Source organism: Nerophis ophidion, linkage group LG19 (genome assembly GCF_033978795.1).
Source record: "Nerophis ophidion isolate RoL-2023_Sa linkage group LG19, RoL_Noph_v1.0, whole genome shotgun sequence".
NCBI classification, from domain to species: Eukaryota; Metazoa; Chordata; class Actinopteri; order Syngnathiformes; family Syngnathidae; genus Nerophis; species Nerophis ophidion.
The window spans coordinates 26,376,330-26,390,343 of record NC_084629.1 but is presented as its reverse complement, the minus strand read 5'-3'; the positions used below and the strand labels follow the sequence as shown (position 1 = coordinate 26,390,343).

Genomic DNA, 14,014 nt, shown 5'->3' with positions numbered 1-14,014 from the left:
GTCATGGCATAATAACTTAAAAATACAACTAAGACCACTTCAGATTGTTTTCTTTGTTTTACTTCGGCCCAAAATAGAACAAGTGCATTTGGAAAATGTGCATATCACAACTAATCCTCTTGACAAAACACTTCTATAGTAAAATTCTGAGGAAAAAAATGTTGCACTTTCAAAATCAAAATGAGCTTAGACGTCATCTCAGTGTATCTACAAAGCAATTCAACATTTAAGTCACAGCCCATCTAGGATTGAACAACAAAAAACCAAAATAAAGCATTATTAAAAACTTCTGTGTATCAACTACCTCATTTGTCATTTCCACTTATTAATGCTGCGCTACATCAACAAACCTTACCAACTGATGTAGAAACTATTCAAGAAGGTTGAGTTACTCCTTGCCTACAAGGCAACTCTGGGTATTGATAGGAAAATAAAAACTGTGCAATGTGTGAACAGTTTTCAACAAACTAAAAATAAAAGATTGAAAGTATTGTCGTAAATCACACTGTTGACTTTCTTTAAATCTGCACAGAAGACAATAATGTCCCCAGAAGTAAATCAATGTACTTTGTCTCATGCAGCATTTCAAGTGGGGTTACCAATTGTTTATTTTACTCCTCTTTGTTTTGCGTTGGGTGTACCTCTTGCTTGGTATAATGCTATAAACTATTTGCTTGCCTAACAATTTCTATTGCGGCATCTAGTGGATAAATATAGAACAACAGTTTCTTACATTTGAAAATGCAGCTCAAATTTAGCCTTAGCAAACTCATCTCGCGGGCCTGCTTGAACCAGTTTGCAAGCCCGATCTGGCCCACGGGCCGCATGTTTGACACCCGTGTCCTAGATCATCTCAATTTCTTTTTGAACAATACATTACTAAAACTTCTACCAATTTGTTGTATAGATTTTTCTCTCTGAAATATGAATATCATGAAATCTTTAAGTTTTCTTTATGACTAAATTCTTAGAACATTTTGTATTTTTGCAAAATTATGTATGTAATTTATTTAAATTTTTTGTGGTTTGTTTTTATATTCTAACATTTTTGTTAATATTAATATTTTTACTGTATGTCCATATTTCTTGTTATACTCAAACCTTTAGTCCCATTTAGTTTGGTAGATTTATGACATTTTTACTGATTATTTGTCTAGCATTATTCACACTTTTTTTTTGTGAAACGTTGTTCCTAAATATTCCACCTTTTACAACTTTTTCTTTTAAATCCCTATAAAATGTCATCATGTTCATAGAAGATGAATCATTTTCCGCGTAACTTCTTGACTTGATGGCCAACTCTGTGGTAAATGTTGAACATGCCATTGGTGCTGATTGCTCAGACTTATGTGACGTCACAGACGTGCCGACTCAGCAGAAGAGGGGAAAAAGGACACACAGGTGGACAAGGACAGGCTAACGGCGAGCAATGTGTTACTCACAGGCAGCGTGCGACACCACCTTGGCGTCTGAAGGGGGCGCCAAAGAAAGACATGCATTGTGCAGAAATAAAGCAGGAAATGAAAGATGGCGGCATGCACGCGGACGCACGGCCATGCAGGCTGAAGGACGCCAACATGTCCGCCGTCCTAACGAATGTGTTTACCTCATCGATGCCCGGCGTGATGGTTGGCGCGGCGATGAAGACGACGTAGGGGGCAAACTCCGCTGTGCGAAGGACCTTCAGCGCCTGGTGGACACAAGATGTTACTGCAACACACACACACACATGCACGCACACACACCTGAGGTTCCACGTCCAGGATGGAGACCAGGCCCTGCTGGTGGATCTTGCGAATGGTCTCCAACCGCGTGCCGTACATGGCGTCCTCGTGGCTGCCGTACTCCAGGTACTCGTTGTTGCTGATGTCCTGCATCATCTGGTCGTGAGACACAAAGTAGTAATTCTTGCCGTTCTCCTCGTCCTTCTTCGGGGGTCTGGTCGTGTCTGCGGGACACAAAGGGACAAGACCCGGGTCACAGCTGACACCGCTTCCTGCCAGTTGGCGGCGGTGAGCCGAACTTACGTGGGATGGGGTAAGCGAATCTGTCAGAATGTTTGGTGATGAGCGTGTTCTTGATGTGTCTTCTGCCCACGCCATGAGCTCCTGAAACATCACACGCTTAGAACGGCCTCACTTCAACACACACCCTGACCATGAGGGGAGGGCTTTAAGTCACTTTCAAAATAAAGTTCCAAATTAGGGTTAGGGTTTTAAAATTGGGAAAACCTAATTTGGAACCTTGACTCTAACTTGAAACCCTCATTTGAATCCCTAACCATAGTCTGAAACCCAGAACCATTGTCTAAAACCCTAGTTTGAAACCCTAACCATGATCAAAACCCTGGTTTAAAGCCCTAAACATAGTCTCACACCCTGGTTTGAAACCCTATTCATAGTACCAGAACTAGTTTGAAACCCAATCCATAGAGTCCCATAGCCTAGTTTGAAACCCTAACCATGGTCTATAAACCCCTGGTTTAAAGGCCTACTGAAATGAGATTTTCTTATTTAAACGGGGATAGCAGGTCCATTCTTTGTGTCATACTTGATCATTTCGCAATATTGCCATATTTTTGCTGAAAGGATTTAGTAGAGAACATTCACGATAACGTTCGCAACCTTTGGTCGCTAATAAAAAAGCCTTGCGTGTACCGGAAGTCGCAGACGATGACGTCACAAGGGTGAGGGCTCCTCACATCCTCACATTGTTTTTAATGGGCGCCTCCAGCAGCAAGAACTATTCGAACCAAGAAAACAACAATTTCCCCATTAATTTGAGCGAGGATGAAAGATTCATGGATGATGATATTGATAGCGAAGGACTAGAAAAAAAAAACATTCAGATGTTTTTAGACACATTTCTGGGAAATCCCTTATCTTTCTATTGCATTGCTAGTGTTTTAGTGAGTTAAATAGTACCTGATAGTCGGAGGGGTGCGTCCACGGGTGTCTTGACGCCAGTCTCTGAGGGAAGTCGACGGCAGCTGCATGGACTGCACAAGCTCAGCTGATCTCCAGTAAGAGGCGACTTTTTACCACAATTTTCTCACCCAAACCTGCCGGTTGACAAGTGGTCGGGAACCATGTTCGCTTGACCGCTCTGATCCATAGTAAAGCTTCACCTCCGGGAATTTTAAACAAGGAATGACCGTGTGTTTGTGTGGCTAAAGGCTAAAGCTTCCCAACTCCATTTTTCTACTCTGACTTCTCCAATATTAATTAAACAAATTGCAAAAGATTCAGCAACACAGATACTGTTTAATTGCGCGATGAAAAGAGACGACTTTTAGCCGCATATAGTGCTGCGCTAATATGTCCTCTACAGTCCATGACGTCACGCGCACACGTCATCATTCCGCGACGTTTTCAACAAGAAACTCCGGGGGAAATTAAAAATTGTAATTTAGTAAACTAAAAAGGCTGTATTGGCATGTGTTGCAATGTTAATATTTCATCATTGATATATAAACTATCAGACTGCGTGGTGGGTAGTAGTGGGTTTCAGTAGGCCTTTAAAACCCTATTCATAGTCCCATACCCTTATTTGAAACCCTAACCATGGTCTATAAACCCCTGGTTTGAAACCCCAAACATAATCCCACACCTAGTTGGAAACCCTGAACATAGTTTCATACCCTAGTTTGAAACCCATGGTCTAAAGCCCTGGTTTTAAACCCTAAATAAACATAGTCCCACACCTTAGTTTGAAACCTTATCCATAGTCCCATACCCTAGTTACCTTAACCATGCTCGAAACACCTGGTTTAAAACCCTAAACATAGTCTCAGACCTTAGTTTGGAACTCTATCCATAGTCTCATATCCTAGTATGGGATATGTATGGGACTATCCATACTATACCCTGTCCATAGTCCCAGTCCCTAGTTTGAAACTCTATGCATAGCCCAATACCACAGTTTGAAACCCTAACCATAGTCCCATACCCTATTCATATTCTCAGATCTAGTTTGAAACCCTTTAGTCCAATACCACCGTTTGAAACCCTAACCATAGTCCCATACCCTATTCATATTCTCAGATCTAGTTTGAAACCCTTTAGTCCAATACCCTAGTTTGAAATCCTAACCATGGTCTATAAACCCCTGGTTTAAAACGCTAAACATAGTCCCATACCCTAGTTTGAAATCCTAACCATGGTCTATAAACCACTGGTTTAAAACCCTAAACATAGTCCCATACCTAGTTTGAAACCCTATCCATAGTTCCATACCCTTGTTTGAAACCCATGGTTTAAAGCCCTGGTTTAAAACCCTAAACATAGTCCCAAACCTTAGTTTGAAACTATCTATAATCCCATACGCTAGTTACCTTAACCATGGTCTAAACCCCTGGTTTAAAACCCTAAACATAGTCCCACACCCTAGTTTGAAACTCTATCCATTGTCTCATATCCTAGTTTGAAACCCTATTCATAGTCCCATACCTAATGTGAAACCCTGTCCATAGTCCCAGTCCCTAGTTTGAAATTCTATGCATAGCCCAATACCTTAGTTTGAAACTCTAACCATAGTCCCATACCCTATCCACATTCCCAGACATAGTTTTAATCCCTTTAGTCCCATACCCTAGTTTGAAACCCTAACCATGGTCTACAAACCCCTGGTTTAAAACCCTAAACATAGTACCATACTAAGTAGTAACCCAATTCATAGTCCCATACCCTAGTTAGAAACCCTAACCATGGTCTAAACCCATGATTTAAAACCCTAAACATAGTCCTATACCCTAGTTACCTTAACCATGGCATAAACACCTGTTTAAAAACCGTAAACATAGTCCCACACCCTAGTTTGAAACTCTATCCATAGTCTCATATCCTAGTTTGAAACCCTATTCATAGTCCCATACCTAATGTGAAACCCTGTCCATAGTCCCAGTCCTTAGTTTGAAATTCTATGCATAGCCCAATACCTTAGTTTGAAACCCTAACCACAGTCCCATACCCTAGTTTGAAACCCTAACCATGGTCTTAACCCTTGGTTTAAAACCTTAAACATAGGCCCACACCCAACTTTATTCATTGTCCCATACCTAGTTTACAGAATTTGGACTGTGATTGCAGTACCATTTCTGGCCACATTACTACCCTACTATCTATAGTCCGGCACCCCATTTCTGGCCACATTACTACCCTACTATCTATAGTCCGGCACCCCAGCCATAGTCTCATACCAGAGTTTGAAACCCCAATCATATTTTAAAACCCAAGTTTACTTTGAAATGACTTTTCAAAACCCTAAGCCTAGTTTGAAAGGCTTTAAAAGAAGTCTTTTAGGGTTTCAGACTAATCGCGCAGCACAAACAGTAAATTCTCACCTAACAAAACGAGCGTTTTCCTCTTGAAGGCAGGCAGCTTCACCACTTCTTCGTAGGTGACCAGATCTAGTTGGTCAAACACTGAAGGGGCGGCGAACAGGAAGTGTGAGGCAAACAGGAAGTATCGCTTGTAAAACTGAAGCGGTTTCCTTAGCAACGACCTGACCGGGATGAAGCTCATGCAATGTGATGAAAATAAACACCGCAAAAACAAAAACAAGTTTCATATTTGACTTTTGAATCATGTCATGCTGCATTCGAGAAAACTGGGAAATTGGAAATATTGCAGTGGATCTCAAAGCATAATCATGTAAGCAATGATTTCTAGCGGGGATTAAAATAATAGATCAAATAAAAATGACTTTTTTTCTTAAAAAATATTAAAATTATTACATTTGAATGATTAAAAAAACATACTTTTTTTCCACAATTTACATTAATTCTAAAAACACAACAGTAGCTATTAAACCATTGTAATAAATTAGTTTCCAAGTTTGCTATACGTTTTTTTTTTTTTAGTGAAGTGAATTATATTTATATAGTGCTTTTTCTCTAGTGACTCAAAGCGCTTTACATAGTGAAACCCAATATCTAAGTTACATTCAAACCAGTGTGGGTGCACTGGGAGCAGGTGGGTAAAGTGTCTTGCCCAAGGACACAACGGCAGTGACTAGGTTGGCAGAAGCGGGAATTGAACCTGCAACCCTCAAGTTGCTGGCAGGGCCACTCTACCAACCGAGCTAAACTGCCCCACATTTTACTCATTTTAAATGAGTAACATGGTTAAACGTCTAAATAAAAATCCTCAAATACAAAATAACATGCATACACACACACACACAAATAGTCAAAAACAAGTATAGTATAACATTTTAATTTTAAAACTAAAAAAATACTGTTAAGGAATGAAAATAGAAATAAAAATACCTGATAGCCGTAAAACAAAACTTGTATTACTAATTTGGTAAAAATAGTTTTGAATGTCTGCCAACCAACGTCAGCGAGATTGTTAAAGCTATTACTTTCGTTTTTACTTGGAGGGCTGGTATTTCTGACTTTCCAGTTTTGTGGAATGCATCATCCTGCAACACCAGCGCTCCTTCATGTGACATTTTCATGACAGGTGGAATATAATAGTTGTCTAACTGTATCATACTGTACTGTATCACTATCTTATCATGCTGTACTGTATCACTTACTGTATTGTACTATATCATACTGTACTGTATCATGTCTGCCCTGTTTGCCTCTATTTACGGTAGTTTCAATAAATATAACATCTCACAAAAGTTTAGCGACACACAAACACATAAATAAGGGGTTTAGAAAGAGATAACCTGCAGTGGCTTTTCAAAATAAAAGCCAGAGAAGAAAGTAAAGAGAGGCGTCACCGTGGTTACTTACATACACAAGGTCGTTCAGTAGTAGCAAGCAAAAGAGATGAACAAAAGGGTTACAACAGCAGATTACACACACACACACACACACACACACACACACAAACACACACACACACACACACACACACACACACACACACACACACACACACACACACACACACACACACACACACACACAGTACATATGCACAAAAAAATCATGTTTGATGTTGTATGAAAAGGTGAGACTGACACTAATAATTCCTGTTTCCACACAAACACACCACATGAGTATTAGGACTTGCACATGTACACTAAATACTACACACCGTGTATTTTATTTTTCAAAGTTGTTTTCAAAATTTTACCAATCGTGGAATAGCCCGAAAAAAGGCTTTAAAGTGCCTGATTTTCGCTCTCTGTGAAGCCGACGTCCATTTTCCTGTGATGTCATCCAGTCATATACATGCTATCCAGGTGGATAGCACAGCAAGATATAGCGACATCAGCACGGATTCAGACTCGGATTTCAGAGGATTAAGATATTCAACAGATTACGCATGTATTGAAACGAATGGTTGGAGTTTGGAGGCAGATAGAGAAAACAGAACTGAAGAAGAAACTGAAGCTATTGAGTGAATAGCTATTGACGCTATTCAGCCATGTCTGCCTTAGCATCACCGGTAAAATGTGCAGACCAAACGATCAGGACTTTCGCATCTTTTGACAATGGAGCAACTTAAAACCGTCGATTGGTAAGTGTTTGTTTGGCATTAAATGTGGGTGGAGGGAAAGGCTGGATGAAAATATAGCTACAAATGTACATACAGCTAGCCTAAAGAGCATGTTAGCCCGTAAATCATCTTAAATCCGTCCCTGATCGTGTTGTTACACCCTCCGACAACACACCGACGAGGGATGATGTCTCCAAGGTACGGAAAACAGTCGAAAAAACGGAAAATACCAGAGCTGATTCGACTCGATGTTTATAATGTGTTTGAGAAAATGGCGGTTGACTACCTAGGTGACGTCACGTTGTGACATCATCACTCCGAGAGCAAATAATAGAAAGGCGTTATATTTGCCAAAATTCACCCATTTAGAGTTCGGAAATCGGTTAAAAAAAATATGGCATTTTTTTCTGCAACATCAAGGTATATATTGACGCTTACATAGGTCTGGTGATAATTTTCCCCTTTAAACACATTGCACAAAGTACAGTATAAATGGAGGCACACTGTACACAGCACACATGATGCATGCTAACATGCCGGTTACATATGCCATGGAGTCCAGCTATTTGTGGTTTGTAAACCTGACAACCTTAAGAGCAGTGCTGGACATTGAGTTGACAACTCGGTGCTTAGCACGCTCGCACTCTCATTTAAGGTGGACTGGAAGCACGGGCTGGACCAGGCGGGTTATATACAGTATATAAACATGCATGCCTAAACATACTCCATATGAATAATGACATGCAATGGAACTTACTGCACACACACAAAACACATGTTCCTAAACGTAGTGTGTAGATAGGGAACACATGTTCCCAATCATAGTGTGTAGATAGGGAACGCATGTTCCCAATCATAGTGTGTAGATAGGGAACACATGTTCCCAATCATAGTGTGTAGATAGGGAACACATGTTCCCAATCATAGTGTGTAGATAGGGAATGCATGTTCCCAATCATAGTGTGTAGATAGGGAACGCATGTTCCCAATCATAGTGTGTAGATGGGGAACGCATGTTCCCAATCATAGTGTGTAGACGGGGAACGCATGTTCCCAATCATAGTGTGTAGACGGGGAACGCATGTTCCCAATCATAGTGTGTAGACGGGGAACGCATGTTCCCAATCATAGTGTGTAGACGGGGAACGCATGTTCCCAATCATACTGTGTAGACGGGGAACGCATGTTCCCAATCATACTGTGTAGACGGGGAACGCATGTTCCCAATCATAGTGTGTAGACGGGGAACGCATGTTCCCAATCATAGTGTGTAGACGGGGAACGCATGTTCCCAATCATAGTGTGTAGACGGGGAACGCATGTTCCCAATCATAGTGTGTGGACGGGGAACGCATGTTCCCAATCATAGTGTGTAGACGGGGAACGCATGTTCCCAATCATAGTGTTTGGACGGGGAACGCATGTTCCCAATCATAGTGTGTAGACGGGGAACGCATGTTCCCAATCATACTGTGTAGACGGGGAACGCATGTTCCCAATCATAGTGTGTAGACGGGGAACGCATGTTCCCAATCATAGTGTGTAGACGGGGAACGCATGTTCCCAATCATAGTGTGTAGACGGGGAACGCATGTTCCCAATCATAGTGTGTAGATGGGGAACGCATGTTCCCAATCATAGTGTGTAGACGGGGAACGCATGTTCCCAATCATAGTGTGTGGACGGGGAACGCATGTTCCCAATCATACTGTGTAGACGGGGAACGCATGTTCCCAATCATAGTGTGTAGACGGGGAACGCATGTTCCCAATCATAGTGTGTAGACGGGGAACGCATGTTCCCAATCATAGTTTGTAGACGGGGAACGCATGTTCCCAATCATAGTGTGTAGATGGGGAACGCATGTTCCCAATCATAGTGTGTAGACGGGGAACGCATGTTCCCAATCATACTGTGTAGACGGGGAACGCATGTTCCCAATCATAGTGTGTAGACGGGGAACGCATGTTCCCAATCATAGTGTGTAGACGGGGAACGCATGTTCCCAATCATAGTGTGTAGACGGGGAACGCATGTTCCCAATCATAGTGTTTGGACGGGGAACGCATGTTCCCAATCATAGTGTGTAGACGGGGAACGCATGTTCCCAATCATACTGTGTAGACGGGGAACGCATGTTCCCAATCATAGTGTGTAGACGGGGAACGCATGTTCCCAATCATAGTGTGTAGACGGGGAACGCATGTTCCCAATCATAGTGTGTAGACGGGGAACGCATGTTCCCAATCATAGTGTGTAGATGGGGAACGCATGTTCCCAATCATAGTGTGTAGACGGGGAACGCATGTTCCCAATCATACTGTGTAGACGGGGAACGCATGTTCCCAATCATAGTGTGTAGACGGGGAACGCATGTTCCCAATCATAGTGTGTAGACGGGGAACGCATGTTCCCAATCATAGTGTGTAGACGGGGAACGCATGTTCCCAATCATAGTGTGTAGACGGGGAACGCATGTTCCCAATCATAGTGTTTGGACGGGGAACGCATGTTCCCAATCATAGTGTGTAGACGGGGAACGCATGTTCCCAATCATACTGTGTAGACGGGGAACGCATGTTCCCAATCATAGAGTGTAGACGGGGAACGCATGTTCCCAATCATAGTGTGTAGACGGGGAACGCATGTTCCCAATCATAGTGTGTAGACGGGGAACGCATGTTCCCAATCATAGTGTGTAGACGGGGAACGCATGTTCCCAATCATAGTGTGTAGACGGGGAACGCATGTTCCCAATCATAGTGTGTAGACGGGGAACGCATGTTCCCAATCATAGTGTGTAGACGGGGAACACATGTTCCCAATCATAGTGCGTAGACGGGGAACGCATGTTCCCAATCATAGTGTGTAGACGGGGAACGCATGTTCCCAATCATAGTGTGTAGACGGGGAACGCATGTTCCCAATCATACTGTGTAGACGGGGAACGCATGTTCCCAATCATACTGTGTAGACGGGGAACGCATGTTCCCAATCATAGTGTGTAGACGGGGAACGCATGTTCCCAATCATAGTGTGTAGACGGGGAACGCATGTTCCCAATCATAGTGTGTAGACGGGGAACGCATGTTCCCAATCATAGTGTGTAGACGGGGAACGCATGTTCCCAATCATAGTGTGTAGACGGGGAACGCATGTTCCCAATCATTGTGTGTAGACGGGGAACGCATGTTCCCAATCATAGTGTGTAGACGGGGAACGCATGTTCCCAATCATAGTGTGTAGACGGGGAACGCATGTTCCCAATCATAGTGTGTAGACGGGGAACGCATGTTCCCAATCATAGTGTGTAGTCGGGGAACGCATGTTCCCAATCATAGTGTGTAGACGGGGAACGCATGTTCCCAATCATAGTGTGTAGACGGGGAACGCATGTTCCCAATCATAGTGTGTAGACGGGGAACGCATGTTCCCAATCATAGTGTGTAGACGGGGAACGCATGTTCCCATTCATAGTGTGTAGACGGGGAACGCATGTTCCCAATCATAGTGTGTAGACGGGGAACGCATGTTCCCAATCATAGTGTGTAGACGGGGAACGCATGTTCCCAATCATAGTGTGTAGACGGGGAACGCATGTTCCCAATCATACTGTGTAGACGGGGAACGCATGTTCCCAATCATAGTGTGTAGACGGGAAACGCATGTTCCCAATCATAATGTGTAGACGGGGAACGCATGTTCCCAATCATAGTGTGTTGACGGGGAACGCATGTTCCCAATCATAGTGTGTAGACGGGGAACGCATGTTCCCAATCATAGTGTGTAGACGGGGAACGGATGCTCCCAATCATAGTGTGTGGACGGGGAACGCATGTTCCCAATCATAGTGTGTAGACGGGGAACGCATTTTCCCAATCATAGTGTGTAGACGGGGAACGCATGTTCCCAATCATAGTGTGTAGACAGGGAACGCATGTTCCCAATCATAGTGTGGAGACAGGGAACGCATGTTCCCAATCATAGTGTGTAGACAGGGAACGCATGTTCACAATCATAGTGTGTAGATTGGGAACACATGTTCCCAAACAGTGTGTGTATGGATAGGGAACACATGTTCCCAAACATAGTGTGTGTGTAGATAGGGAACACATGTTCCCAAACATAGTGTGTGTGTAGATAGGGAACACATGTTCCCAAACATAGTGTGTGTATAGATAGGGAACACATGTTCCCAAACATAGTTTGTGTGTAAATAGGGAACACATGGTCCTAAACATAGTGTGTGTGTAGATAGGGAACACATGTTCCCAAACATAGTGTGTGTATAGGGAACACATGTTCCCAAACATAGTGTGTGTACAGATAGGGAACACATGTTCCCAAACATAGTGTGTGTATAGGGAACACATGTTCCCAAACATAGTGTGTGTGTAGGGAACACATGTTCCCAAACATAGTGTGTGTACAGATAGGGAACACATGTTCCCAAACATAGTGTGTGTGTATAGTTTGGAAACATACGTTAAAAAGCAGACAACACATGTACACAGGCATACTACAAGTGCACTAACACGTTCACCTAAACGTACTACACATGTACTAACATGTACACAAACACGCAAGTGCACTATCATGTGCACCTAAACATACTACACGTTCTAACATGTACACAAACATGCATGTGTACGGTCATGTGCACCTAAACATAATACACATGCACTAACAGGTACACAAACATACTACAAGTGTACAATCATGTTTACCTAAACATACTACACATGTACTATCAGGTACACAAACATACTACAAGTCAGTGACGTGCAGTCAGGGGAGGGAGGTGAGGCAAGTCAGGGGAGGGAGGTGAGGCAAGTGAGGCAGTGCCTCACTTGCCATAATAGAAAGAAAAACAATTTAAAAAGAAAAAACAAAATTTAATTGTTATATGTATCCAGTGATTATACTTTATAAAGTTATTTTCCATTTAACTTCACCAGTTTTAGATTATTTTTATTCAAAATCGCAGAATTTTCACATTTGCCGTTCAAATACTGAGAAGAGACATGCGGTGAGTCACAGCCAGTTGAGCCTCACCGTGGATTGCGCAATGACTCGGCTAACTGCTGGCTGCTGTGCAGTGAGACCATATTGCTATATGAATGATATTATACATTCCCATAGTTTAGTTAGCTGAGGTATGTAATTTACAGTGTATTTCGTCAACACCTGTATGTGTGTAACGTATTTCTTGTGCTGGGCAATCATAAAACAGCTGCGAAGACGCATTGTGCGAGGCACCTGTTCTCCCACCTCATGGTGGTAGAGGGCGCTAGTGATCCCAGGGATCATTCTTGCAATTACTCAGCTGCGGAATAAGTGACAACAAGCTACAGTTAGCAAGTCAAGTGCAGCGGCAGCGATCTTTTAGTTTTTCCTCTCCTCTGGACTTCTAACATGGAGGATTACATATCTAAAATAGAACAGTTTTCTAAACTGGACTTTCAATCGAAGCAGGAGGTAATAATTAAACGAAGACCAACGCCGGAGCTAAAAGGTTCCCTTCAGACAGTGATCTCCATCAAGACAGAGAGAATTTTAAAACTGAAGAAAGATAAGGAAGACTTCCATAAACAAGTTATCGATGCTTTTGTTCAGAAGGAGCGGAACATCCATCCATCCATTTTTTACCGCTTATTCCCTTTTCACCCGCTGGTGCCTATCTCACCTACAATCGGGCGTAAGGCAGGGTACACCCTGGACAAGTCACCACCTCATCGCAGGGCCAACCCAGATAGACAGACAACATTCACACTCACATTCACACACTAGGGCCAATTTAGTGTTGCCAATCAACCTATCCCCAGGTGCATGTCTTTGGAAGTGGGAGGAAGCCGGAGTACCCGGAAGGAACCCACGCATTCACGGGGAGAACATGCAAACTCCACTCAGAAAGATCCCGAGCCTGGGATTGAACCCAAGACTGCAGGACCTTCGTATTGTGACGCAGACGCACTAACCCCTCTGCCACCGTGAAGCCCGGAGCGGAACATGGACTTCATTTATTAGTAAAGGTAAGACCATAATAACTTTTTTTTTATTAAATGTGCTTTTTTTGTGTGCTACAGTTTGTATGTGTAAAGAATGCTGGCATGAGCTTTTAAACATAACCCGTTAACTGCTGCCAATCAAATTGTGAATAAGATACTTTTTAGGGTTCATATGTTTATAAATCTGACTGTGATGAAGTCAGTGCCTCACCAGCCATGAACCTCACCCCACGTCACTGTTACAAGTGCACCTAAACATACCACACGTGAACACAAACATTCAAGTGTACTATCATGTGCACCTAAACATACTACACATGTGCACAAACATTCTACACGTGTACTATTATGTAAACAAACATTCTGCACATGGATATTATCATACTACACTTTTACACAAAAATACCACAGTTGAAGACAAATATACTATAGATGTAGTAATACATGCATACTGCATATGTACTGGACATGGCCAGATGCACTTAAACACACAGGTATTTGTGTATTATTGTTAAACACATATGTACGTGTGTAGTATTGTTAAACACA

The 14,014-nt window shown here is 42.5% G+C and overlaps 1 protein-coding gene across 20 annotated transcripts in view; it reads right to left on the bottom strand.

Moving 5' to 3' along the window:
• Positions 1 to 14,014, bottom strand: part of caska (calcium/calmodulin-dependent serine protein kinase a) — a 252,512-nt gene that overhangs the window by 1,322 nt on the left and 237,176 nt on the right. For 8 of the 20 annotated variants that reach the window (XM_061879694.1, XM_061879699.1, XM_061879703.1 and 5 more), the window contains 5 exons: positions 5,342 to 5,422; positions 2,028 to 2,108; positions 1,746 to 1,948; positions 1,607 to 1,690; positions 1,443 to 1,469 (listed from right to left, as the gene is read on the bottom strand). In XM_061879694.1, the coding sequence (XP_061735678.1) occupies positions 1,443 to 1,469; positions 1,607 to 1,690; positions 1,746 to 1,948; positions 2,028 to 2,108; positions 5,342 to 5,422 (476 nt within the window). The remainder of the gene's footprint in view (positions 1 to 1,442; positions 1,470 to 1,606; positions 1,691 to 1,745; positions 1,949 to 2,027; positions 2,109 to 5,341; positions 5,423 to 14,014) is intronic. The other 12 variants (XM_061879698.1, XM_061879704.1, XM_061879712.1 and 9 more) reach the window with 3 other exon arrangements.